The sequence below is a fragment of the Lissotriton vulgaris genome, chromosome 12 (assembly GCF_964263255.1).
Source record: "Lissotriton vulgaris chromosome 12, aLisVul1.2, whole genome shotgun sequence".
NCBI lineage: Eukaryota > Metazoa > Chordata > Amphibia > Caudata > Salamandridae > Lissotriton > Lissotriton vulgaris.
In genome coordinates, this window is record NC_141700.1 from 772,106,888 (window position 1) to 772,130,979 (window position 24,092).

A 24,092-nucleotide genomic window follows, 5' to 3' on the forward strand; every position below is an offset into this window, starting at 1 on the left:
GCCCATAGTTCAAGCAGATTGATATGTAGTTTCTTCTCCATAGGAGACCACTTGCAGAAAAAACTCCAGAGCCTTCCAAAGAGACGCCTTTTGTGACGACATGAGGAACAGCCGGAAGTAGGAATGACGAGCTTTGAGACAGGTTTTGAGATGATATCCCCCATTGTAGGGCTCCGGCCATATGAGAATTCATTTTTTATGTGGTCGTCAGATGACCCTGTGCAGTGGACCCACTGCTTCTAGAGCGCCTCCTGTAGAGGTCTCATTCGTAGTTGACAGTGAGGAATCAGGAGGATACACAATCACTCTCTGGAAGGGAAAACCTTTGCTGACCGTGTGTCCAGGGTTGCACCTAGGAAACTTATGTAGTGAAAAGGTTTTAGGACCGATTTTTCTTGATTGAGGGTGAGATCCAAGCAATCAAAGCTGAAAATAGGCGTTTTCTTGATTGAGGGTGAGATCCAAGCAATCAAAGCTGAAAACAGGCGTTGGAAGACCTGGACACATCTTCTAAGGATGAAGCCTTGACCAGCCAGTCATTCAGATACTGAAAGACTTGGTGTCTGAGATATGCCGCCACCGGGGAACGGTATTTCTTGAATGTTTGCGGCGCAGACTTGAGCCCAAAAGGCAGAACGCGAAACTGCAAGCGTCTGCCCACTACTGCAAATCGTAAGTACGGTTAGCTATTCCTGTGAATTGGGACATGGGAGTAAGCGTCCTGTTTGCAAGACCTCCTGGATTATCATGCGAAACGAATGCTTCCGTAGGAATTTGTTGATGGCTCTGAAATCTAAGATTGGTCTCCACCGCTTATCTTTTTTTTTTTTTTTTTTTTTTTTTTTCTGGATCAAAAGGAAGCAGGAATAAAATCCTTTTCCCTTATGAGGAGGTATTCTCGCCATAGCTCCTTTCTACAGCATAATCCAGATCTCTCGAAGAAGCAGCCGTAAATTTTGATATCTCCGCTGTCCTCTCCCTGAAAGGACAACTTCGCAAAAGAAGAGCGCTTGTTTTGCTATTGTTGGCGCCGAGGGCATCGCAGTCCATTCTGGCCTGAAGAGCAGGAAGACTCGAATTGATAATTTCCTCTGTAGGAAGACCGTCTTCTTCCTCCATTTCTACTAAAGGACTGGTTCCTATACTGAAGAGTGGCCAAAGCTCTTGCATTGTCTGCTTCGTTAACTTTTTGTGCCAAATAGTAACTGGCTATCATATGGTTTGTCCCAAAAAACGTTGTTCGCACCTCAGGACGGAAAGGGCCCTCCTTGGATCCGCAAGACTGCTGCTCCAGCCAACTGGTGGAACCCTGTCATAGCGATATTCCTCGCGCAGTCTATGGCTTGACGCCGATGCTTCACCATCTAGCAGACTCCACTTTGGTATGGGGCATGTGTGCTCACAATTGTTCACAATAGCGTCCCAAGGGCGTTAGAGCGTTCGCTGGGGAAAGCCTGTTCCCAATGTCGTCCACTCTTATTCCCTCCTTATCAGGAGGAGGCGACAACGGGACCGAAGGAGTCCCGGAGCTCTTCTGGGCCGCCTGTGTCACCACGGAGTCCGGCTTAGGATGTTCCTGTGAAACACGCCGGTGCTGTATCTGGCGCCTTATACGTCTTATCCAACTGAGGGATCACCAGTGATACAGAGGAGGGGTACATCATGACCCTTACCGTTCCTGACTATGGGTAATAGATAATCAGTATTGACCTTACTGCCTTCTTGAAGGGTTCTTCGATGACGAACAAGAGACAGGCCTCTTCCTGAGAGGTTATTGGATCTTAAAACGTTGAGCAGCCCTCTCTACCACCTTAGAAGAGATTCCAGAATTGGCGGATTTCTTCCTTCGTCCACGAGCCCTTCGACGAGATCGCCGCCATAGACCATGCCGTCGTAGACGAGCAGTCATCGACAACGTCGGAGACTAGCCTTTGTAGATGAGGCCGTCGTAGATGAGGTCATCATAGACGAGGCCATCATAGACGAGTCCATCGTAGACGAGGCCATCGTAGATGAGGCCATCGTAGACGAGGCCATCGTAGATTAGGTCATCGTAGACTAGGCCCTCGAAGACTAGGCCACGTAGACTAGGCCATCGTAGACCAGGCCCTCGTAGATTAGGCCATCGTAGACTAGGCCATCGTATACTAGGCCCTTGTCGACGCTGTAGACAGGCCGCCGTAGACAGGCCGTCATAGACGAGGTCGTCGGGACTATGCCATCGTAGACGAGCCATCGTAGACGAGCCTTCGTAGATGAGGCCGTCGTAGACGAGGCCATCGTCGATACCGTAGACAGGTTGTCATAGACGAGCAGTCGACTCCATAGACGATCCGTCGTAGACAAGGCCGTCAACGCCGTCATAGACTAGCCTTTGTAGATGAGGCCGTCATAGACTAGGCCGTCATATAGACAAGCAGTCGTCGTCGACGCTCTCGCCGTCGACGCTCTCGCTGTCGTCGTCGACACTCTCGTCCACTCTCGTCGACACTCTCGTCGACGCTCTCACTTCCGTCGTCGACACTTCCGTCGTCGACACTTCCGTCGTCGACACTTCCGTCGTCGACACTTCCGTCGTCGACACTTCCGTCGTCGACACTCTCGTCGTCGACACTCTCGTCGTCGACACTCTCGTCGTCGACACTCTCGTCGTCGACACTCTCGTCGTCGACACTCTCGTCGGCGACACTCTCGTCGGCGACACTCTCGTCGGCGACACTCTCGTCGTCGACACTCTCGTCGTCGACACTCTCGTCGTCGACGCCCTCGTCGTCGACGCACTCGTCGTCGACGCACTCGTCGTCGTCGACGCTCTCGTCGACGTGCCATTGTAGACGAGGCCATCGTAGACGAGGCCAGCGTAGACGAGGCCATCGTAGACGAAGAGGCTGTCATAGGCAATGATGGTGGTTTTGTCATCGACGATCCAGTTGACGATGTTGGCTTCTTAGTCTTTACCTTAGGAGGTATAGAAGACGCCTTTCTGAATGATCCCATGACCAGTGGAGGTGATTTTGACGGCTCAGAAGTCGTCTTTTTACCTGATTTTTTCTCCAAAAGCAAGTCCTTTAATCTCCTTTTCCACAGAGTGAGGAGATTTTTGAAGGACTGCGCCCGGAAGACCCTTGAGCGGTCTTTTTTAGGGCCTTCTCAGGACGGTCCCCTGAGGAATGAGTCTGAGGAGATTCTCTTCTTTAGAGGTCTCCTGGACTTTGAGGGCCACGCCTCATAGCAGTAACTGGAGAAAATAAAAACCTCCTTTCTGGTCTGAACAATATTAAAAGTCTCTCTTCACGACTCCTCAAGAAATTACTTGAGAAAGTGCAACATACCTTGCAGCCTTTGGCCTGTGAGTGTGAGGAACAGAGCAAAGCAACCTTCTGGAACAAGAAGCGCAAGCTTTAAAATAAAATTCTTTCATTCATCTGTGAAGGTAATCCATAGTAGAAAGCAAAATTATTGTAAATTAAGTGAAAAAACACAGAATCTGAGCAGAGCTCAGGGGAGACTCCCTTAGCACAACGTGCGGTAGAAAATCTGAGGGACTGAGGCTCCTGACAGGAAGGTTCTAGAGGGAGGTGTTAGCTGATTGGCTGGCTCTAAGAGTTTGGTCCTTTTTACATAAGGACAAGGATAGGCCACTAAGGGGAGGACCTTAGGCCTATTTTTCTCTATGTATGTCTATAGGACATTACTTTTCTATGTACCGGAGGCTCCCGTCTCGACGACGGGGAATGATTCAGGCATGTGAATCTATGAAAGACACCTTTAATACTGGATAATAACAGCCACTGTCTACTTCTGAATCCGGGACCCCCTCGATAGCTTGCTTGGTCAAAAGAGCTGCAACTTCCTCCTGGAGCAATTTCGAATGATAATCAGCCATCCTTAATTTGGCAGAATGGGAGGAAAGGAAAGGCAGAGAACAGCCTTCCTGAATGACCTGCAAGTTCCACTTGTCCGATGTTATGGGCCTCCAGTGGGGGGAAGATGATGGATTCTCCCACCAACTGGAGTGGTCTTGCAGAGTCAGACTAGGAGTGCGTGTAGTCTGCGGCTACCAAGGGCAGGGTGGCTGACTACTTCTGGCTTCCATTCCTAAGTCAGAATGAACAGAGTCTATGGACCTGCACGACTTGGGAATTCTGCACAGGACAGTGGCTGGGATAGGACTGACGCGACTGGAAACCCCTTACATTGCAAAGAAAGGGGCGAAAGCTAGACTGGCCATGAGGTGTAGAAGAGAGGCCCTAACATCTGGCCGTAGCTAAAGAGTCCTTGAACCTCATCAGGGCCAAGTCTGCCTTCTCCCCAAATAGATGGATTCCATCAAATGGCATGCCTATCAAATTTGCCTAGACATCGTCTGAGGCCACTGTTGTGGAAATTGATCTGCCCAGCAAACCTGTTGTATCAAGGCCACATCTTATGGCAAATTTTGCTGCAGCCCTCAGGTCCTTCACTGCCTGCGAGAGCACAGCCCGGGCCTCCTCCGGGTCTTGTGGCAGCACTTGCGCAACGATCTCCCAAAGGGATTGGGAGAAACGACCCAATAAGCATGCGGTATTCACTGACCGTAATGCCAGCATCATCTTACCAAATGTATCCAGCCTTTGGGCTTCCTTATCTAGAGGGGCAGAAGGCAACACACCCTAGAATGTAGGAGCCTGCACCACCAAGCTTTCGGAGTTGGAGTGTCGGCTGAGGAACTTTGGGTCGCTCAGAGTTGCGCAATGGCCGCGTGCAATTATCCTATTCACAGGAGCCCCTGTGCTAGGCTTGGATTACATGCCTAGATGGACATCAGTGCCTCATTGAAGGGCAGAAGGAGGGGTTCAGAGGTGGAAGTCCCAGGCTGTAGCACTTTGGTCTGGAGATTAGCCTTGACCTAAACAGAGGGTAGCTCTAGTCTGAGGACCTCAGCTGGCCGCTTAATCACCATGGAAAAAGATGTCTCCTCCACAGCCAGTGTCCAGTCCACTGGCTTCCATAAAGTTCCCCATAGCAGTCCTTCTGCTCTGCGGAGTCATCCTGGTGCTCCAAAGGGTCCATAGACCCCTCCCATTCCTCTCCCAAGCCAAAAACATGTTCAAAGTGTTCAGGCAACAATATTGAACCCCTGGGTTCAATCGGCGTCGGGATGGGCATTGAGCGAAGACGTTCAAGCGCCGTATTGTCAGGGATAAGCATGAGGCTGACACGGACTTAAGGTCAGACATTGGGGGAGGTCACAATAGTACGATCCAGCGTTGACTCCGATCTGGGATCGGATCCCTGAGGCATCACCAGTGTCGTGGCCAGAGCAGACTGCATCAAATTCAATGGGGCCCCTTCTGTCCCCGCGGAGCCCAAGGGCTCGCCACAGGGGTCAGCTTGCTCAAATACACGGCAGATAACCTCGTAACATTCTTAAATTTGAGGAGGGATGGGGGTTGCGCCATATCCTGGAAAGGGAGGGAGGTGCAAAGTTGACCCTGGCTCTGGCTCAGCAGTACCGTGGCTAGAGCCTTAATGCGCCTTACCTCTTGCGTATACAGACGACAGTTAAAGCCAAGATCAAGTCTGCTTGGACGGCAACTTCTTATGCCTCTTCCTAGAGTGTCCTGAATATCTCTAGTAGGACTAAGAGGAATTTGGGCTGCAGGAGCGGTCCCGCGACCAACTTCCTCGATAGGAACCTCCGCAGAGTCTCCCTGGATGATGTTGACAGCTGGGACACAAGGAGCTTCATAGCCAGCTCCTCCAAGGCCTTCTGAGCCATAGCCAAACAGCCCGAGCACAAGTTCGAATCGTGGTCGTGCTCGAGACACCAGAGATAGACTAGGTGGGTGTCAGTAACAGACATGCGGTGACAAGCACTGCATGACTTGAATGTCTTCCTCAAAAACATCTTCACACACAAAGTTGAAAATGTTTTCGGTGTCGAAAAAAGGCCTGCCAAAAAGCAACAGAGGGGTAGCTCTTCCTGGATCGGCACTTAACTGGCACGGAAAGAAAAAAGATGACATCCCACCACCTGGGTGGCGCCTATGTACGTGACCGCATCGTCGTAACAGACACTCCAGACTGTCACGCGGAGCTGAATGCAGCTACCCACCAGCCACACGCAAGGGGTACTGCTCGAGCAAAAGTTTCAGATACAGCCAGACGCCTGGGAAATTCGAAGGTAAGGAATCTGCAGCTAGAAGTCAATTCAATTCATGAAGCTTTATTAAGTGCATATAGAGGACCATAAAAGCACAAACAAAATATAACAATACCTATTAAAATGTTCCATCTAATGTTTACAATTTGTGATAATCATAGTTCGCAAGAGAATGCATATAAGAATTACATATGGTATAAAACATCTAGTGTTAATAGTCAAAGTTCATTAAAACACTACTTTTCCTAGAATTGATGCACTGATTTAAAAATGTTGCAGTATAAAAACAGATATCTTCCGATTGAAAGTTAAAAATTAGAATCATAACTTGTTTAACTGTACGTATGCCATATTTAACAAACATGGGTTTCAAAAAGGCAATACGGGGGCGTGGCCAAGATGGCGGGGTGAGGGACGCTTCCTCCCGTAGCTCCTCCGGCGCGGCTCAGCTCGAGCCCCGTTTTCTGCGTTTCTCTCCCCCCGCTGCTGCTCAGCGGGTGAGAGAAATGTGCCGGAGTTCCTGGTGCACGCATTGATACCACTTTGGCTCTCATCGCCTCGGAGGAAGCACTTCGAAAGTCTGTTCAAAGATTGAAGCACGGAGGAGATCCTGAGAGGCGGAGCGAACTGCGGTGCTGTCCGGACGCCTCGGCTGGGCCTGGTGCTGAAAGCAGACGATCCGGAGGGGATCGGACCCACCGCGCTCCGGGGAATAACAGAATCCTCCGGCCGGCGTCTTGGTGGCCGGTGCTTTGGTGGCACAGTCGACTTTGGATTTGTGTTCGCGCTTTGGCCCTCCGCTAGTGACAACGACACACGGCGCGGTGCGGATCCCGGCCCGGAGGCGACGGCCGGTGGCCTCACCACGGGGGCCAGCCCATATGGGCCCTTCGGTGAGGCTGTGGGACATTGGCTGCGGACTTTCCTCGATCGCTGTATCCCGGGGGTCGCCAGTGGTCTTGCCAGCCCGGGCCTCTTCCTGGCCCCGCCCTACCACCATCTTGCCCCTGAAGAGCTGGCGTTGGTGACCTCCGTCCGCGCCTCTGGCTGGCGGGTGCTTGCTCTCGCCTATACTCCTGGTCTAACTTCCCGAGGGGAGCGCTGCGGAGAGACTCCTGCTTTGGCCCCCAGTCGCCACCCTGGCCGGGTGTCGCGGCTGGCTGTACCCGGGACGGGCCGCCATTTTGTCGCTTGTGACGCAGCACTCCTGCTATCAGTGCGGTCTCCACATCTGGCGCCCACGGGCGACTGGACACCTCTGAAGCGGCCGGACTTGGGCCTTGACTACTACAGCGACCGCGATGTCTGGAAGAGGCGGCTCGAGGAAGGGGGACCGCACCCTGCCGGACATGCTTGGCAGGGCCCAGCAGTTGCGGGACAGAACACAACCGTCGCCGGGATCCTCCCGGGCCTCGGCAGATGTGGCTGGGGGCGAACCACCGGTCACGAGGTCCTTTATGGAGGAATTATTTAGTTCCCTCAAGGAAGACTTCCAGACATTGAAGAAGGAAGTGGCCAGCGAAGTCCGCGAGGTGCGCAGAGAGGTGGAAGGCCTTGGCGAGCGAGTTGAAACTGTGGAGACGGCGGGCCAGCGCCGAGACGAAGAAATAGTCCATCTTCAGCAGGACGTTCTCCGCCTCCGGGAGCAATGTGTCGAGCTCCAGGCCCACTTCGAGGACCTCGAGAACAGGTCCAGACGGAACAACATCCGGGTGCGGGGTGTACCGTCCGCCGACGAGGGGATCTGCAGGACTTGTTCCGTGAGATCTTGGGGGAAGATGCAGACTTCCCGGTCCGCATCGACAGAGCGCATAGAGTTAGCCGACAGCGCCAGTCATCGGCGCTCCCCCCGGACATTCTGGCGTTCTTGCCAGACTTTCCTTTGAAGGAACGCATCATGGCGGAGGCCCGAAAGAAGCAGCCTTTAACTTTCAGGGAGCGGCCTGTCGCACTCTATCAAGATCTGTCCGCCATCACGCTGCAGAAGCGCAGGTCCTTCAGGATTGCCACTGACTTTCTGCGCGAGCACGGGACGCCCTACTCCTGGGGACACCCTTTCCGTCTGATCTTTAGATGGAACGGGGCGCTACACCAACTGCGCTCCCTTCAGGACATCTGCGGAGTGCTGGGACTCACGGCCACGGAGGAGGACGGAGCTACGCCGACATGGAGGCGCCCAGAGAGACGGAGCAGACGGAGATCGACGAGGAGGCAGTCACCGGCGAGCACGAGTCGCCCTGATTCTCCCACCATCAGGGCGGATATGGCGGATGCTCTGAGAACAGCAGCCAGAAACTTGCCCGACTCCAATGGCGTGGCCATGACGGCCTGATTTCACTCCGGGGGGAGAGATTCTTAGCCTCTACGATGCTGAGTTGGGGCCGGGGGTTGGGAGGGGGAGGTTGGAGGTGAGTGGCTGAACGTCCACATTGCTGGATTCTACAGACTTGCCCGACCGGGCTTGACTGAGACAATGGGGTGTTTCCATTTGCTTTTGTTGGTGTTTCTGGCCAGTTGCCAGGAGTACGTATTAGGAGGGTGTAAGGGTTGTTTTGTTGTTGGGGGGGTCCCGTCCAATGTTGCTCATGCTCTTGCCCGGCCTGTCCTGGCCTTCCCCGCGCGCCTGCCCCATGCGCCCCGCCCGCTGATCCCTTGCTTGCTGCATAGCGCTTCTGCTCCCCGGGTGGAATGCCGTCCTTAAAGGTAGTGACCCTTAATGTTAAGGGTCTGAATAACCCTGTGAAACGTAGAGCGATTCTATCCCTGTTGGAGGGGACGCAAGCGGATATATGCCTTCTGCAGGAGACCCACTTACTGCCCAAAGATTGCCATAGGCTGCGCTCTGCCAAGTTCCCCACTCAGTTCTTCTCCTCAGCTGCGAACAAGACTGCGGGCGTAGCCATTCTACTAGCTAGTTCCTTTAGAGGCGAGGTTCTGTATAAATATGCTGAACAAAAGGGAAGGCTTCTTGCATATCGCATGCGACTTGGGGGAATAGCTTTTACGGTTGGCTCCGTTTATAGACCGAATGATCACCAGGATCGCTTCCTGGATTCAGTGTTGGTGGATGTCACTGCCTCGCCTGATCGCCATGTTGTCCTGGGGGGAGATCTTAACATCGTCTTCGACTCAGCTATGGATAGGTCGGCGCAACGCTCCCCGCAGACGGGGGAGCTTTCCCGCGCGGTAAAGGACCGGATTGTGGAGATGGATTTGCACGACCTCTGGCGCGCTATGCACCCCACCGATAGGGATTATTCCTATTTTTCCCATGCGCACCGCACTTACTCGCGGCTGGACTACCTCCTGGTGAGTGGCCCGCTGCGCACTGCAGCCACGGCGGCGGACATCGGAGTCCTGTCCCTGTCCGACCATGCGCCAGTTTCTGGCGTTTTCAAATGGCCAGCGGCCTCTCCCTCACGAGGGACGTGGCGGCTTCGTGATACTCTTTTACATAAGAAGTCTGTTGTGAAGCGCGTAGGGGAAGTCATTCAGGACTATTTGGTTCACAATGGCAACTCCGACACGTCTCAAGCAACGCAGTGGGCTGCCTTGAAGGCGGTCCTCCGTGGGGAATTTATTTCCATCTCCTCAGCCGAGAATAGGGAACGACAGCGTAAGAGGGACGAACTGACTGCGCAGGTCAGGGAGCTTGAGCAGGTTCACCGCCATACAGGGGCCCCTCGCGTTTGGAGACAACTGAAGGCGGCGAGGAAGCTCCTGTCGGCACTGGATCTGGATAGGGCAGAGTATGCCGCTTTGCGCCTGAAGCATGCCTTTTACTCAGGGGGGGACAGGTGTGGTAAGCTCCTGGCCCATCGGCTCAGGGTTGCACAGCAGCGTAATGTGGTGAAGGAACTGGTAGGAGCGGACGGGGTTACTGTTTCAGGTGACGCGGAGGTGGCGGAATCCTTTCGTAGCTTCTACGAAAGAAATGCGTTACTTACCTGTAACTGCAGTTATCCAGTATTAGTGTCTTTCATAGATTCACATGCCTGAATCATTCCCCGTCGTCGAGACGGGAGCCTCCGGTACATAAAAAAGTAATGTCCTAAGACATACATAAAGAGAATAGGTCTAAGGGTCTAACCTTAGTAACCTATCTAGGTCCTTATGCAGGAAGGACCAAATAGAGTAGGCTCCAGGGTCCCACCTTGGTAGCCTATCTGCGTCCTTTTGTAAAAAAGGACCAAAACAAAAGGAACAACCAATCAGCTACTACCTCCCTCTAGAACCTTCCTGTGAGGAGCCTCAGTCTCTCAGATTTTCGTACGCACCAAGTTGGATAGGTGTAAACCTGTAGAGAGAGGTGAGTCCTTCCAGGGGAGGCGGGAGGGTGCATGTGAATCTATGAAAGACACTAATACTGGATAACTGCAGTTACAGGTAAGTAACGCATTTCTTATCCAGTATTTGGGTGTCTTTCATAGATTCACATGCCTGAATCAGAGTAGCAAGCAATACAATATGCACATTCTGTGAAGATACAGACAGTATATTACTGCAAGAAATGAACATTTGTGACTGTAGGAAAAAAACAACAGCATACAATGTCATGCAGAATCTAGTAACAAAGAAATGTGCATACCAGTCAAGGATGGTGGGAAGTAGGAGGGCTCACCTCACTGGAATAGATGGCGAAGCACTGCTCTGCCCACTGCTGCGTCTTTCGTCAGCTCAGCGTCCAAGCAGTAGTGCCTGGTGAAGGTATGCGGGGACTTCCAGGTCGCCGCTCTACATATGTCTAGGAGTGGCACTCCAGCAAATAGTGCCGCAGACGTAGACATGGCTCTGGTGGAGTGGGCTTTGGCCCGTGAGTCCAGAGGTCTTCCTACCTTCTCGTGGCAGAGAGTTATGGCTGAGGAGATCCATCGTGATATGCTCTGTTTAGTTAAGGGCATGCCTTTCCTAGGCCTGCTGAATGCGACAAAGAGTTGGGATGACTTCCTGAATTGTCTTGTTCTGTCAAGATAGAATTTTAGGCATCTTTGAAGGTCTAAAGAGTGCAGTGATCTCTCAGCCGGGGTAGATGGGTTCGGAAAGAATGATTTAAGAACCACCGGCTCATTAAGATGGAAGTCCGAAGGGACTTTGGGTATGAAACGTGGGTTGGTACGCAGGATGACTCTGTCCTCCTTGAATTGAAGGAATGGGTCCTGGACGGAAAGGGCCTGTAGCTCGCCTACTCTTCTGGCCGAGGTCAGAGCAAGTAGGAGGGCTGTCTTCCACGACAGGAATTTTATGTCAGACTTGTGGATAGGTTCGAAGGGATGTTTCATCAGCTGGTGAAGAACTATGTTGAGCTGCCACGTTGGAGGGACAGGTTTTGGTCTAGGGAAGGACCTAAAGAGGCCTTTCAGAAATTGCTTAATGAGTCTGTCCGCCCACAGAGAGGGGCCCCTAGAAGTTCGAGTGAACCTAGAAATCGCTGCCAAGTGGACCTTGATGGACGCATGGGCCAGGCCTGAGTGCGCCAGGTGTAGAAGGTATGGCAGGAGTTGTTGGGGAGTGACCCGGAAGGGGTGTAGACCCTCCTTTTCACACCAGATGCAGAAGCGTTTCCACTTGAGAGTATAGGTCTTTTTTGTGCTGTTAGCTCTGGCGTTGGACAGGACATCTTTGCACTCTTGTGGGATGTTTAGATGGCTGAACTCACGGTAGTCAGGAGCCAGGCTGACAATTTCAGAGGGCCCAGGTTCGGGTGGAGAACCTGCCCGTGAGACATCGTGAGCAGGGTTGGGTGACTGTGAAGACGAAGAGGTGGGTGGACGGATAGACGGTGGAGCTCCGTGTACCAGTGCTGCCTCGGCCAGGATGGGGCGATGAGGATTAGAGTGCAGGGCTCCGATTTCATTTTCCTGATTACTCTGGGTATCAGTGGGAATGGCGGAAAGGCGTAAGCAAACACGTTCTGCCAAGCTATTGAAAATGCATTCCCTAGAGTTCCTGGTTGGGGAAGCCTGCTTGCGAAGCTTGGGCATCTGGCGTTCTCCCTGGTGGCGAAGAGGTCTATCTGTGGTGTCCCCCACTTCGTGAAGATGTGGTTCAATGCACTCTCGTCTAACTCCCATTCGTGGGATAGGGACTGTTCTCTGCTGAGGGCGTCCGCCAGGACATTGTCCTTGCCTGGAACGTATTCGGCTTTGAGGGTGATGCCATGTTGTAGAAGCCAGTTCCAAACTCTCTGAGATTCTCGAGAGAGAGATAGCGAGCGCGTCCCACCCTGTTTGTTCAGGTAGTGCATAGTCGTGGTGTTGTCCGTCCTGACTAGCACTGGGGAGTTTCTGATGCGCGGGAGGAACGATTGGAGCGCCAGGAAGACCGCCCGTAGCTCTAGAATGTTGATGTGGAGCTTGGACTCCTGTGGCGACCATTTTCCGTTGGTCTGCAGTTCTTGTAGGACTGCACCCCAGCCCTCCAAGGATGCATCCGTGGTGATGATATGTGGTTGCGCCGGAAGCAGGAACGGTAGTCCTTGCGACAGGTGTTTGTCTGAAGTCCACCATTGTAGACTGTTGATTAGATGTTGAGTGACTCGTAAGCGGTCCTCGAAGGATCCCTTCGCTTGTGTCCATTGTTTTGACAGTTCTTCCTGAAGGGGGCGCATTTTTAGGCGGCAGTGAGGGATGAGAAGGATACATGACGACATCATGCCAAGGAGCGATTTGAAGAGGCGGACGGTCAGAGACTGTTTGGATGCCACTGACTTGGCCAAGGAGATGAGTTTCGACTTTCTCTCCTGTGATGGAAAGGCCTTCGTGCAATCCGTGTCCAGGGTAGCTCCTAGGAAGGTGATGACTCGAGCTGGTGTCAGGGATGACTTTTCCCTGTTGAGGGTCAGTCCAAGGCGGCGGAAAAGATGCAGACAGGCGCTGGAAGATGCAGCTGCGGCTGCTCTCGACGGAGCTTTTACCAGCCAGTCGTCCAGGTAAGGGAAGACCTGGTGTCCCTGCTGGCGGAGATAGGCTGCGACCGGAGAAAGGCATTTCGTAAAGATCCTTGGAGCAGATTTGAGGCCGAAGGGGAGTACGCGGAATTGGTAGTGTATCCCTGCGACTGCAAACCTTAGGAACTTTCTGTGACCCTTGAGGATAGGGATGTGGTAATAGGCGTCCTGTAGGTCGAGTGATGTCATGTAATCGCCTTTTTCCAGGAGTCCCAGGATCTCCTGTAGCGTGACCATTCGAAACGATTGCTTCTTGAGAAACACGTTGAGGGCTCTTAAGTCGAGAATTGGACGCCATTTCTTCCCCTTCTTGTGGATGAGGAAGAAGTGGGAATAGAAGCCCTCCCCCATCTGGGCGTGTGGAACTTTTTCTATCGCGCCTTTCTGGAGCATGGATGTTAGTTCTTGCCGAAGCAGCCGCAGGTGTCTGTGAGGACGCTTGACAGGTGGTGTCTGAGGAGGGTTTGAGAGGAATTCTAGAGAGTGGCCGAATTGAAGGAGTTGCAGAACCCACCGGTCTGTCGTTATTTGCCGCCAGTTTTGAAGGTAAAAGGAAAGCTTCCCTCCAAGTCGCAAGGGAAGCGATGGTGGAGGGGCTGGCCAATTGGAAAAGTCATTGTCGATTGCCTGCTGGTCTCTTCTGTCCTTTCCCTCTGTAGGACGATTTATTGAAGGAGGACTGACGTCCCGACTGGTTTTGGCGCTGTTGAAATTGCGTTTTACCCTGAGAGTAAGAGTAAGAGGACTTGTTTTGATAAGATCCTCTATAGGAGGATTGTCCCCTCCCCCTGTTGGCACGAAAGGACTGAGTGCGAGATTGCAGAGTGCCCAGGGCTCTGGCTGTGTCAGTGTCCTTTTTAATTGCAGTGAGGGCTTCGTCAATCTTCTCGCCGAATAGGTGATCGCCATCATAGGGCATATCTAAGATCTTGGTCTGGACCTCCTGTCTGAAAGAGGTGGCTTTAAGCCAGCCTTGGCGTCGCAGGACAGCGGCTCCCGCCAGCTGTCTGAATCCAGTCATGGCCACGTCAATGGCGCAGTCTATCAGTTCTGAGGCCGATGTTTGGCCCTCAAGGAGGAGCGAGTGTGCCTCCGCTTTAGCATCTTCCGGCAGGTCGGCAATGTAGGGCGCGATGTCCGCCCAGAGTTGGCGGTTGTAACGCCCAAGAAGGGCGATGGAATTGGCAATTTTCACCGTTGTCGCAGAGGTAGTGGAAAAGCGTTTCCCAACTGCATCTAACTTCCTGCCTTCTTTATCTGGTGGTGTCGATAAAGGTGATGCAGGGTTACGCGAGTTCTTCTGCGCCGCCTGGGTGACCACAGAGTCCGCCTTGGGGTGACCCGTGAGGCATGCTGGAGCTGAAGACGTAGCTCTGTACTTTTTATCCAGTTTGGGTACGATTACCTGTAGGGAAGCTGGAGATTGCATGAGCTGCTTGCCCTGTTTGAGTAGATAATCAATGATCGGAATCGATCTAGTAGTTTTCTTAGTTGGTTCTTTAAAGTCATAGAGGAAACATTCAGTTTCCTGAGATTCCATTGACATATGGAACCTTTTGGCAGCCCTTTCCATGAGGTTATGGAAACCTCCAATATCAGCAGGTGGAGACTCAGAAGATTGTGGCTCCGGAGAGGCTGGAGAGTGAGTAACATAGTCCTGGTCCGCATCCACGTCCGTATCATCATCTCGGACTTCCCCTTCTTCATGTTCCCTGTCCTCTTCCTCGGACGAGATAGGATCTTGAGCAGGGTCCTGTGTCCTAGGAAGGATCAGTGGAGGGGGCCTAGGTCTTGTCCCTTGTGCAGGAACGGGCACAGATGGCTGCGGGGTTGGTGGGACAGTAGGGGTGGCTTTCTGCGGAAACCGCAGTTTGTAGTCTTGGACGAGAAAGCTCAAGTCTGCAACCAATGAGGCCGGCAAGCACACCATTGGGGTCACCTGGGTGTGGACTTGGGTAGGCACTACTGGAGGGGTCGATTCCTCAACCTCCTGCTCTTCGTCCGTACTCTGGCACTTGACAATTAGGTCGGAAGGACTAGTGGCTTGGGTAAACTCCTCCTCCTCCTCCGGCTCCTGGTCCTGTAAGAAGCAGGATGGTGTCAGCTGTTGGACCTTACTAGGTGAGGTCATCTCCGGAGTGATCTGCCTTTTGGTGATCCTAATGGAGACATGGGAAGTCTGAGCGTCCATTGCGTGTGACAAGAGCTCGGATTCTTTCCAGGTACCAGTAGCCGTCGGTATAGTCTTCGTCGACGGTGCATCCGTCGACGACCCTCTCGTCGACGGAGCTTTAAGCAGCGTTTCCTTCGTCGACTGCTTCGTCGTCGGCGCCGCCGTCGACGGAGCGCCCTTCGTCGACGGAGTGTCCCTCGTCGACGGCTTCGTCGACGGTGTGACTTTCGTCGACGGTGTCGTCGTCGACGTCTTCGTCGACGGTGCTGTCGTCGACGCCCTCGTCGACGGTGCCGTCGTCGATGTCCTCGTCGACGGTCTTGTCGTCGACGGTGCGGAGGATGAAATCGGTCGTCCTGCTGACGACGAGTAGGTTAGAGTCGTCGATGAGGAGGACGCCGACGATGCCATCGTCGTCGATACCGTCGTCGTCGATGTTGAGACGGTTTTAGGCGATGAGGTGGTCGCCGATTGCGCCGTCGTCACCGTAAGCAGTGGTTGCTTCCTAGAGACAGGAAGGTCCTTGCTAGATACGGCAGGCTTGCCCTCTGAAGCCTTTTTAGACCTCTTAGGAGGGGTCGCTGAGTGGCCAGGCGAGGAAGCCCTAGGCCTCTTCAGGGAAAGTTGTGAGGCGACCGACATGCTCTCACCCTCGGAAATGAGGTCGGTCGGTTTGTTTTTGAGCCTGTTCAGCCAGATAAGAAGTCTCCCTTCCCGGTCTTTCTGGGTTTTGACGGAGAACTTACGGCAAATCTTGCAGTCGATGGTCTTGTGGTGAGGGTAGAGGCAATACAGGCATTCCTCATGTTCGTCGTCCACGTGGAGCCTTAGTTTACCACAGGAGGCACAGGGACGGAAAAGTGCTCTTTTCTTGACGTCAGCCATAGTAGAAAGTCGAAAAAACTGTGAAGTTTGGAGAAAATACGATATTCCTGAGGAGAACTCAGGTGGAGACTCCCTAGCACAACGTGCGGTAGAAAATCTGAGAGACTGAGGCTCCTCACAGGAAGGTTCTAGAGGGAGGTAGTAGCTGATTGGTTGTTCCTTTTGTTTTGGTCCTTTTTTACAAAAGGACGCAGATAGGCTACCAAGGTGGGACCCTGGAGCCTACTCTATTTGGTCCTTCCTGCATAAGGACCTAGATAGGTTACTAAGGTTAGACCCTTAGACCTATTCTCTTTATGTATGTCTTAGGACATTACTTTTTTATGTACCGGAGGCTCCCGTCTCGACGACGGGGAATGATTCAGGCATGTGAATCTATGAAAGACACCCAAATACTGGATAACATTGTATGCTGCGGAGCCCTCCTCGCCGCAGGCCGCCGAGGACTATCTGGAGTCAGTGGCCCTCCCGGTGCTAGAGCCCGCCCAGGCGGACCATCTAGAGAGGGACATCCATGTGGAGGAAGTCATCTCCGCTATAGCCCGACTGAAGCACGGTAAGGCCCCGGGCCCGGATGGCTATACGGCCTTGTTTTATAAGACCTTCTGCTCCACGGTAGCACCAATCCTGGCTCGACTGTTCAACTCCTTCTCCGAGCCTGGCGCTGTCCCACCGGACCTTCTTAACGCGACGGTGACGGTCATCCCGAAACCCGGGAAGGATCGGACCTTGTGTGGTTCGTACAGGCCCATTTCACTCTTAAATGTTGACCTCAAGTTATATACGGGGATCCTAGCGTCCAGGCTTGGCCTGCACCTACCAGGACTGGTGGAGGCGGACCAGGCTGGCTTTGTACCCGGTAGACAGACGGTGGACAACACCAAGAGAGTGACGCACGTACTAGAAAAGGCCTCACGTATCCCGGGGGAGCGGATGTTGCTATCAGTTGATGCGGAGAAGGCCTTTGACAGAGTTCATTGGCCGTACCTTGAGCTGGTTCTCAGGAAACTGGGAATCGGCGAGAAGTTTCGCACCATGGTCTTTAATTGTTATAGAAGACCATCGGCGTCGGTGCGGGTCAATGGGTGTAGCTCCGGTAGCTTTGCCATCGAACGCGGTACGAGACAAGGTTGCCCCCTCTCGCCGCTTTTGTTCGCCCTTTACATGGAGCAGTTTGCCCAGAGGGTCCGCAATAATCCTGACGCTATTGGGGTTAAGATGGGCCAATATGCCCATACTGTTAGCCTTTACGCGGACGATGTCCTGCTGACCCTGGACGACCCCAGGAGGTCACTCCCTGCTTGCGTCCAAGAATTGGACGCCTTTGCACGTGTGGCCGGCTTTAAAATGAATATGGCCAAGTCGGCGGCATTGGACGTGTCACTAGCCACGGACACCAGGAGAGACCTTCAGCGTCTTTTCCCCATGCAGTGGTCCTCGTCTACGGTGCCATACCTAGGGATCCTGCTGGCGCCCTCGCTGCCTGAGATGGTGACGGCCAACTACTCTTCCCTCAGCAGGAAGATCAAGGAGGAACTCGGCCGATGGAGCAAAGGCCTGCTTTCGTGGCTGGGCCGTATCGCGGCGGTGAAGATGACGGTGCTGCCCCAGATTCTGTATCTCTTTCGCGCTCTACCACTCCAGCCCCCTGTGGGTTGGATACAGCAAACGCAGGCTGACATCTCCCGCTTCGTTTGGCAAGGCCGCAGGCCTCGGATGAAGAGGGTCCTCTCCACGCTCGCTCCGGAGGCGGGGGGTCTTGGTATCCCGGACCTCCGGAAGTACTTTCAAGAGGCGCAACTGCGATACTTGGTGGAGTGGAGCAGGTGGGAATCCGACAAACACTGGCTTTTCCGAGACCAGGCGGTGGCGGGCCGTACCCTCCAGGAGGTTCCGTTCCTGCGCCGCGCGCATCGCCCGGCTAATCTTTACGCCTCCTTTGTTACGCGAATCCCCCTGCGGGTATGGGAGGCGGTTTGCGAGGTCCGTGAGCTGACTACCTTCCCTTCCCCGTTCACGCCCATAGTGGGTAACACGGACTTTGCCCCAGGCTTGGAGCCAGGAGCCTTTTCCCATTGGGTGAGCGCAGGCTGCAGGGCCCTTTTCCAGATTTACGGGCCGGAGGGCGTGATTCCTTTCCAACAGCTCCGACAGGAATTCGGCCTGACGGAGATGGACAGACTGCGCTATATGCAGGTTCGACACTGGGCTCTCCAACCCCAGGTACGCGACGTCGCATCCCGCCAAATCACGCCATATGAGCGGTGGCTGGTGACCCGGGCCTCGGACGCCAAGCTCATTACTGATTTGTATAAATTCCTTCAACCTCCGGCGTTCCACTACCATAACCCGGGGAGGGAGCGCTGGCACAGAGAACTGGGCAGGACACTAAGCCACAAGGAATGGGACAAGATCGCATATCGGGCGAGGCACTCGGCATACCACACTGGGCTTACGGAGACCTTTACTAAGGTGTCTACCTATTGGTATTACACCCCGGAGAGGCTGTATGAAATGCATAAACATACCGACAAAGGGTGTTGGCGGGGTTGCGGACAAGAGGGTACCCTTTCGCACATTCTTTGGGCTTGCCCGGTGCTTACTGCTTATTGGAAGGAGGTTTTGGACGAGGTAGATAAGCACTTTGGAATTGCTTCCCCGCGTATGTTTTGTTAGGCCTTCCCAATGACCTAATGTACCCGTTGAAGTCTCGCAGGGGTAGGCAGATTGCTATCGCGCTAGGCTCAGCGGTCCAGAATATTCTTATCCACTGGCGCACCGCCACTGTCCCCTCCCTTACTGGTTGGCTACATAGACTCTGGCAGGTATTGGGCATGGAGAAGATGTCGCTTACGGTAGCTGGGAATGTAGATCAGTTCGAGGAGCTATGGCAACCTTTCCTGGCACTACTGTCCACGGAATTTCGGGAACTCATGTGCCCGAGGTATCTTCGTCTTCTTAGGCTGACACCACCGGCGACCCCGGGGGATTAGAACGAATGGGGGGTACGATCTTAGGGGATGGGATGTGGGCTGTTTGGGGCGGGTTATTCTAATACGGGCCATTGGACGGGGAAGTTGGGGTATTGTTTCTTTCCTTCTTTTTCTCTTCTTTCTTAGGGGTGAGGGACTCGGAGGGACTGGGTTATGCTTTGTTGGATTGCTGTTGGCTACTCGCGCTCAGCTTTGGGTGGGGGGTTGGGGTAAATGAGAGGGTTATGTGAATTGCCTTATTGCCTTACATTTGATGTCTTCCCCTTCTGGACCACCGACCTCCCTCTTGACCATCGCTTCTCAAATACGCCTCAATTTATCTCTCACTGCATTGTATGTAACCTTAACCTCCTATTCCCTTCCCCATGTTTCTTTTGTCTTAATAAAAATGCTTTAAACCAAAAAGGCAATACGAAAATTAGTGTACAGTTTGCAAAACATTAGAAAGTGCACAGTGCTCTGGGTTGATACCTCATCACACCTACATGGCACAGTCGGATGTTTCTTAATATTTGGGTGGGCTACTAAGTAATGTGCCATCCCAAATCTAAGTCTGGTTAGCACAAATTTATGTGAGTGCCTAGTCACCATAGTTAAGTAAGAAGGAAAACCTTCCATTATATTATACTTATTATAAACAATTACAGTGGACATTGATCCGGTTGCAATTGCCCGCTTCCTCCCCGCATATGACAGGAATATACTTTTCATTTCCGATTTAGGAATCATTGCTGCTGCGCTGGGGTCATTTAAAATGTTCAAGTTAAAAATGTCTGAAAAACAAGTAACAACATATTTATCCCAGGGTATCTCTCGATATTTATCCAACCGTAAACAGTCCTCAATAATAGATCTATTAAAGGACTTCTCATCCTTAAGCCAAATAGACCGCCAGATCATCATTGGCCTAAGGGATAACAGGCCAGTTAAATAATAAATGGCTAGTTCACGGTAACTTAATTCGGTTGAAGCTGAGGTGGGCAAAATCCGGAGTTTCTTTACAAAGAAGTTTTCCTCCAACTGTAACTTATGAACACAGCTGTGGCCCCATACAGTGCTATTGTAACACATATAGCCTGGAAAATCTTGAGCATATCCCTGGTGCGACGGTCCCCTACTTTTGCAGCAAACCTGTAAATACCATGGGCATTCTTTGCCATTTTATTCTGGATATTGTTGAATTCATTGGTCCATTTACTGTCATTAGAGAAGGTAATACCTAGATAACAAATGTGTCCACCTGTTGCACCTTTTCTCTATCAATAAAAAAGTGCTTAAAAATTTAGCTTTAGCCCCACAGGTCCTTGTATGTGTTTTCCCTTTATTAATTACTAATTTTCTATCTTTAATAAAGGAAGAAAAACTATCCATTAACCGCTGTAGACCCACGGGGGTTCTAGAGAGTAAAACAGAGTCATCAGCGTATAATAGCACCGGTACCGGAACACCTTTGATCTGGGGGGCATCTGCATTAACTTTTTTTAGAATAGCATCAACTCCATCAATAAATAAAATAAATAGGACGGGGGGCAAAACACAGCCCTGCCTAATGCCTCTTTTAACACTAACACTACATTTTGGAGTACATTGACCTCTAGTCCCAAAGCGCACACTAGTTTTCAATTTCTCGTACAACCTTGCAAGGAAAAAGATTATGCCTTCTGGTGCTCCTAACTTCAACAAGGCTGGCCACAAAAGAGAATGATCTACCATATCGAATGCACTGCTCAGGTCTGCAAAGCAGAGTTACAAGGAGCCAGGTTTCGCTTCGGTGTATTTCCCGATCAGTAGATCAAGATTGATGCACTGATCGAGCGTACCGCGACCCTTCCTAAATCTAAACTGGCTGTCAGCCAGTATGCCATCCTGCTCCACCCATTCCTCTAATCTCACAAGCATAACCCTACTCATTACCTTGACTGATGAGTCAAGGAGAGAGATCGGGCGATACTTTTTTGCATCAGACCTGCTTCCCTTTTTATAAATTGGTACTATAATCGATTCGCTCCAAGTTGAAGGGGCCTCAGTACTCACAGCTGCATTAAATACGGTAGTCTGGTGCAGCTTTGTAAACATCTATAGGGACCCCATCCGGGCCCTGGGCTTTCCCTCCTTTACTAGCGCGTATGCCGCACTCAACCTCACTAACAGAAATATCCAGCGGCAGAACAGGCCACCTCTTAGAACAGGCATCCATAACTTTATTAGAGTCAAAAATATTAGAAAAATGGGCTATCCACCCATCACTCGGGACATTTGAGGTTAGCTCGGGTATTTTGTTCATCCTTAAGAAAGCGAGAGTTAACCTTGACCCAAAATAAGTTGCAATTTGATAACTCCGCTGCTTGGTTAAGGGAATCCCAATCCTGTGGCTGCAGTTTGCGCTTCATCTGTTTGAGCACACATTTGTATTCCGTTCTAAAATTATTAGATTTTTGTCCCGAGGCTTTACTGCTAATGCCTCCTTAAGGTCGGTTAATGCAGCAGTACAATGGTGGTCAAACCAGCCCGGTACATTACTACGTTGCCCGCTGTTACGTCCGGTGAACTTTGCATCAATAGCAATATTAATTTCTTTAAAAAGTAATAAAATATTTACAAGGTCAAATCTATTTTCTAAAATAAAAACAATGTCCAACAGACTCTCCTTAATTATAGAACTAATTAATTTGTGGGCCTTTTCGACTAGAAGTCTATCAGATGTTTACATAGCACTAAATTAAGGAGAACATCCAAAAAAAGAATAACTTCAAGCGAAAAAATGAATAAGATACAAACACTTTTCCAGTGCCCCTCAACTGAAGAAAAGAGTTCCCCACTGAAAAACATAAGCATCCAAACAGCTCAAAAAATCTACTTTCATCCTACTTAAATGGAGGTTTGGCCCTTCTCAGTCCATCCCTGCAGCACATTTTTACATGTTTGTACTGAGAAAAAAAAACTATCAAGGCACCTCAATCCTTAACTACAGCATCCTCTATTCTATTACTGGGTTAGTAAAGTACCTGCAAGACAGTTTTCAATAGTCATTTAAGTAGTTAAAAATAAACAGCTGAGGTACCATATACAGTCTGATTAAGCTCTGTCCCTGAACAACTGGTATAAGAAACACGAAAACACATTCCGAGGGAAACCAATGTTATTCCATACCTTGGATCTCCCCCTGGGGATCCTTGTAAAACCATTTCATAGCCGCTTCATGGGAGAGTGGCAGGGCGGCCGCAGTGTTTCGCTGCTCCTGCATAGTCTGTGTAAACCTTTCTTCCTCCAAAGAACTGTCCTGCAAAGAAGCCACCAACTTCTCAGCCTCCTGAAAGAAAAAGAGTTCTTTAGAAAGACAATTAACAATTTAACAGGCAAGCAGCTAACCAATAGTCGCCATCATTGAAACTCACAAAAGTACTAACCTTCCAGCATACTAGCTGTAGATTCTGTGAGTAAGTGCCCTCTTTCTTGCATGGTGTACCCCCACTTTTTGCTGAATTGCTGAAGTAATTTGACAAGTGTGCCCTGTGCTCCTGCTAATCAGGTACCCAGGGCCTATGTACCTTCCCTAAAACTGCATTGAAACCTAAACCCAATTGGCATCTCTGGCCACATATCAGCCCCTGGTAAATGGTACCAAAGGTACCCAGGGTACTGTGACCAGAGAAGGCCTCTAAGGTCTGCAGCAGTTATTGTGCCACCCTTAGAGGCCCTGTTCCCCTGAAACTCACACACTGCCTTTGCAGTCTGCGTGTCTTGATGAGAACAAAGTGAAGAGTCGACATGGCACAAATCCCTGTGTGCCATGCCCACAAACCACTCTAGCTGGGTGCCCTATGCCAGTGGTGCGGGTACAGGTGCATGAGCCCTGTACCCCTACAGTACCCAGATCCATTCCTGGGCACTGTGCAGTGCTGCCATTAAGAGTATATGGTGCTTGGAAATTGTTATTACGAACTCCACAGCACCATAATGGCTACACTGAAGACTGGGAAGTTAGGTATCAAACTTCTCAGCACATTTATTTATTTATATAGCGCGGACAAGATCCCGAGGGATACCAGAGCGCTTTACAATAGGATGGGAGTAAGGACATAGAAGCAAAATCGACATCAAGTAGTAGTAAAAACACAGGAATGATTGCAAATTCAGGGACAGTTGCACAAAAAAAACCATAACCAATGATAGTCCAATGGAAGTAAGAGCGATGTCTGCGAGCAGGTGCACCTAGCCAAATTAGGGTAAGAATTTATTCATATAGAAGTTTTTGGCTTCCAATTTGAATGCCGTCGTTTAAGAGATTCGGCGTACTTCAGGTGGAAGATGTGAGAAGGTGGCCTGATATGCAGTGCTCACTATTCTAGTGAACACTATGTATCAGTCCAGCAACCCTTATTGATGATTGGTTGTAAGTCAACCTTATAGACCAGCTATCCTAGTAGCGTGGATACGAGCAGTCTAAGGCTAAAGACTCGAGAGGGCGCGTTAAGCCAGCTGTTTACCACACATATACCCCTTGAATACCAAGTGAAAGGACACCACACAAGTGTTATGAAAATAAACAGTTATTTATTTAAAGATCACAACAGCCCTGTACTCTTTATGAGGACAGGGTACTAAGCACAAACCAAAACTCTTACAAAAATACTTAAGTTAGCACAGTATATACAAATGCCCGAGGGGCACGGAAAACCATATACTCTGAAAGTGGAATGCGAAATTCCTAGCAGGTAAGTACAGTACTAATAGCTTTTGGAATCGCTAGGACTTGACTAGGGAATCGGTAGATTACTTCTAGGAGGCCTAGGGGACTCGGGTGCAGTGTGTGCACTCTCACGCGAGATGCGGGACAAAAGTCTATGGTAGCTAGGAAAGAGAAAGTTAGTGTTCTCGGGCGAACCCGACCTGGTAGGGAGAAAACGAAAGTAGATTCTGACCCTTGGATAGTGAGGCTATGCTGGGGCA

The 24,092-nt window shown here is 51.2% G+C and overlaps 1 protein-coding gene across 2 annotated transcripts in view; it reads right to left on the reverse strand.

The window, feature by feature from the left end:
- The window catches only part of GIGYF1 (GRB10 interacting GYF protein 1), a 1,483,862-nt gene that overhangs the window by 680,153 nt on the left and 779,617 nt on the right, over positions 1–24,092 (reverse strand). For both annotated transcript variants that reach the window (XM_086946110.1, XM_086946109.1), the window contains one exon: positions 22,293–22,452. In XM_086946110.1, the coding sequence (XP_086802236.1) occupies positions 22,293–22,452 (160 nt within the window). The remainder of the gene's footprint in view (positions 1–22,292; positions 22,453–24,092) is intronic.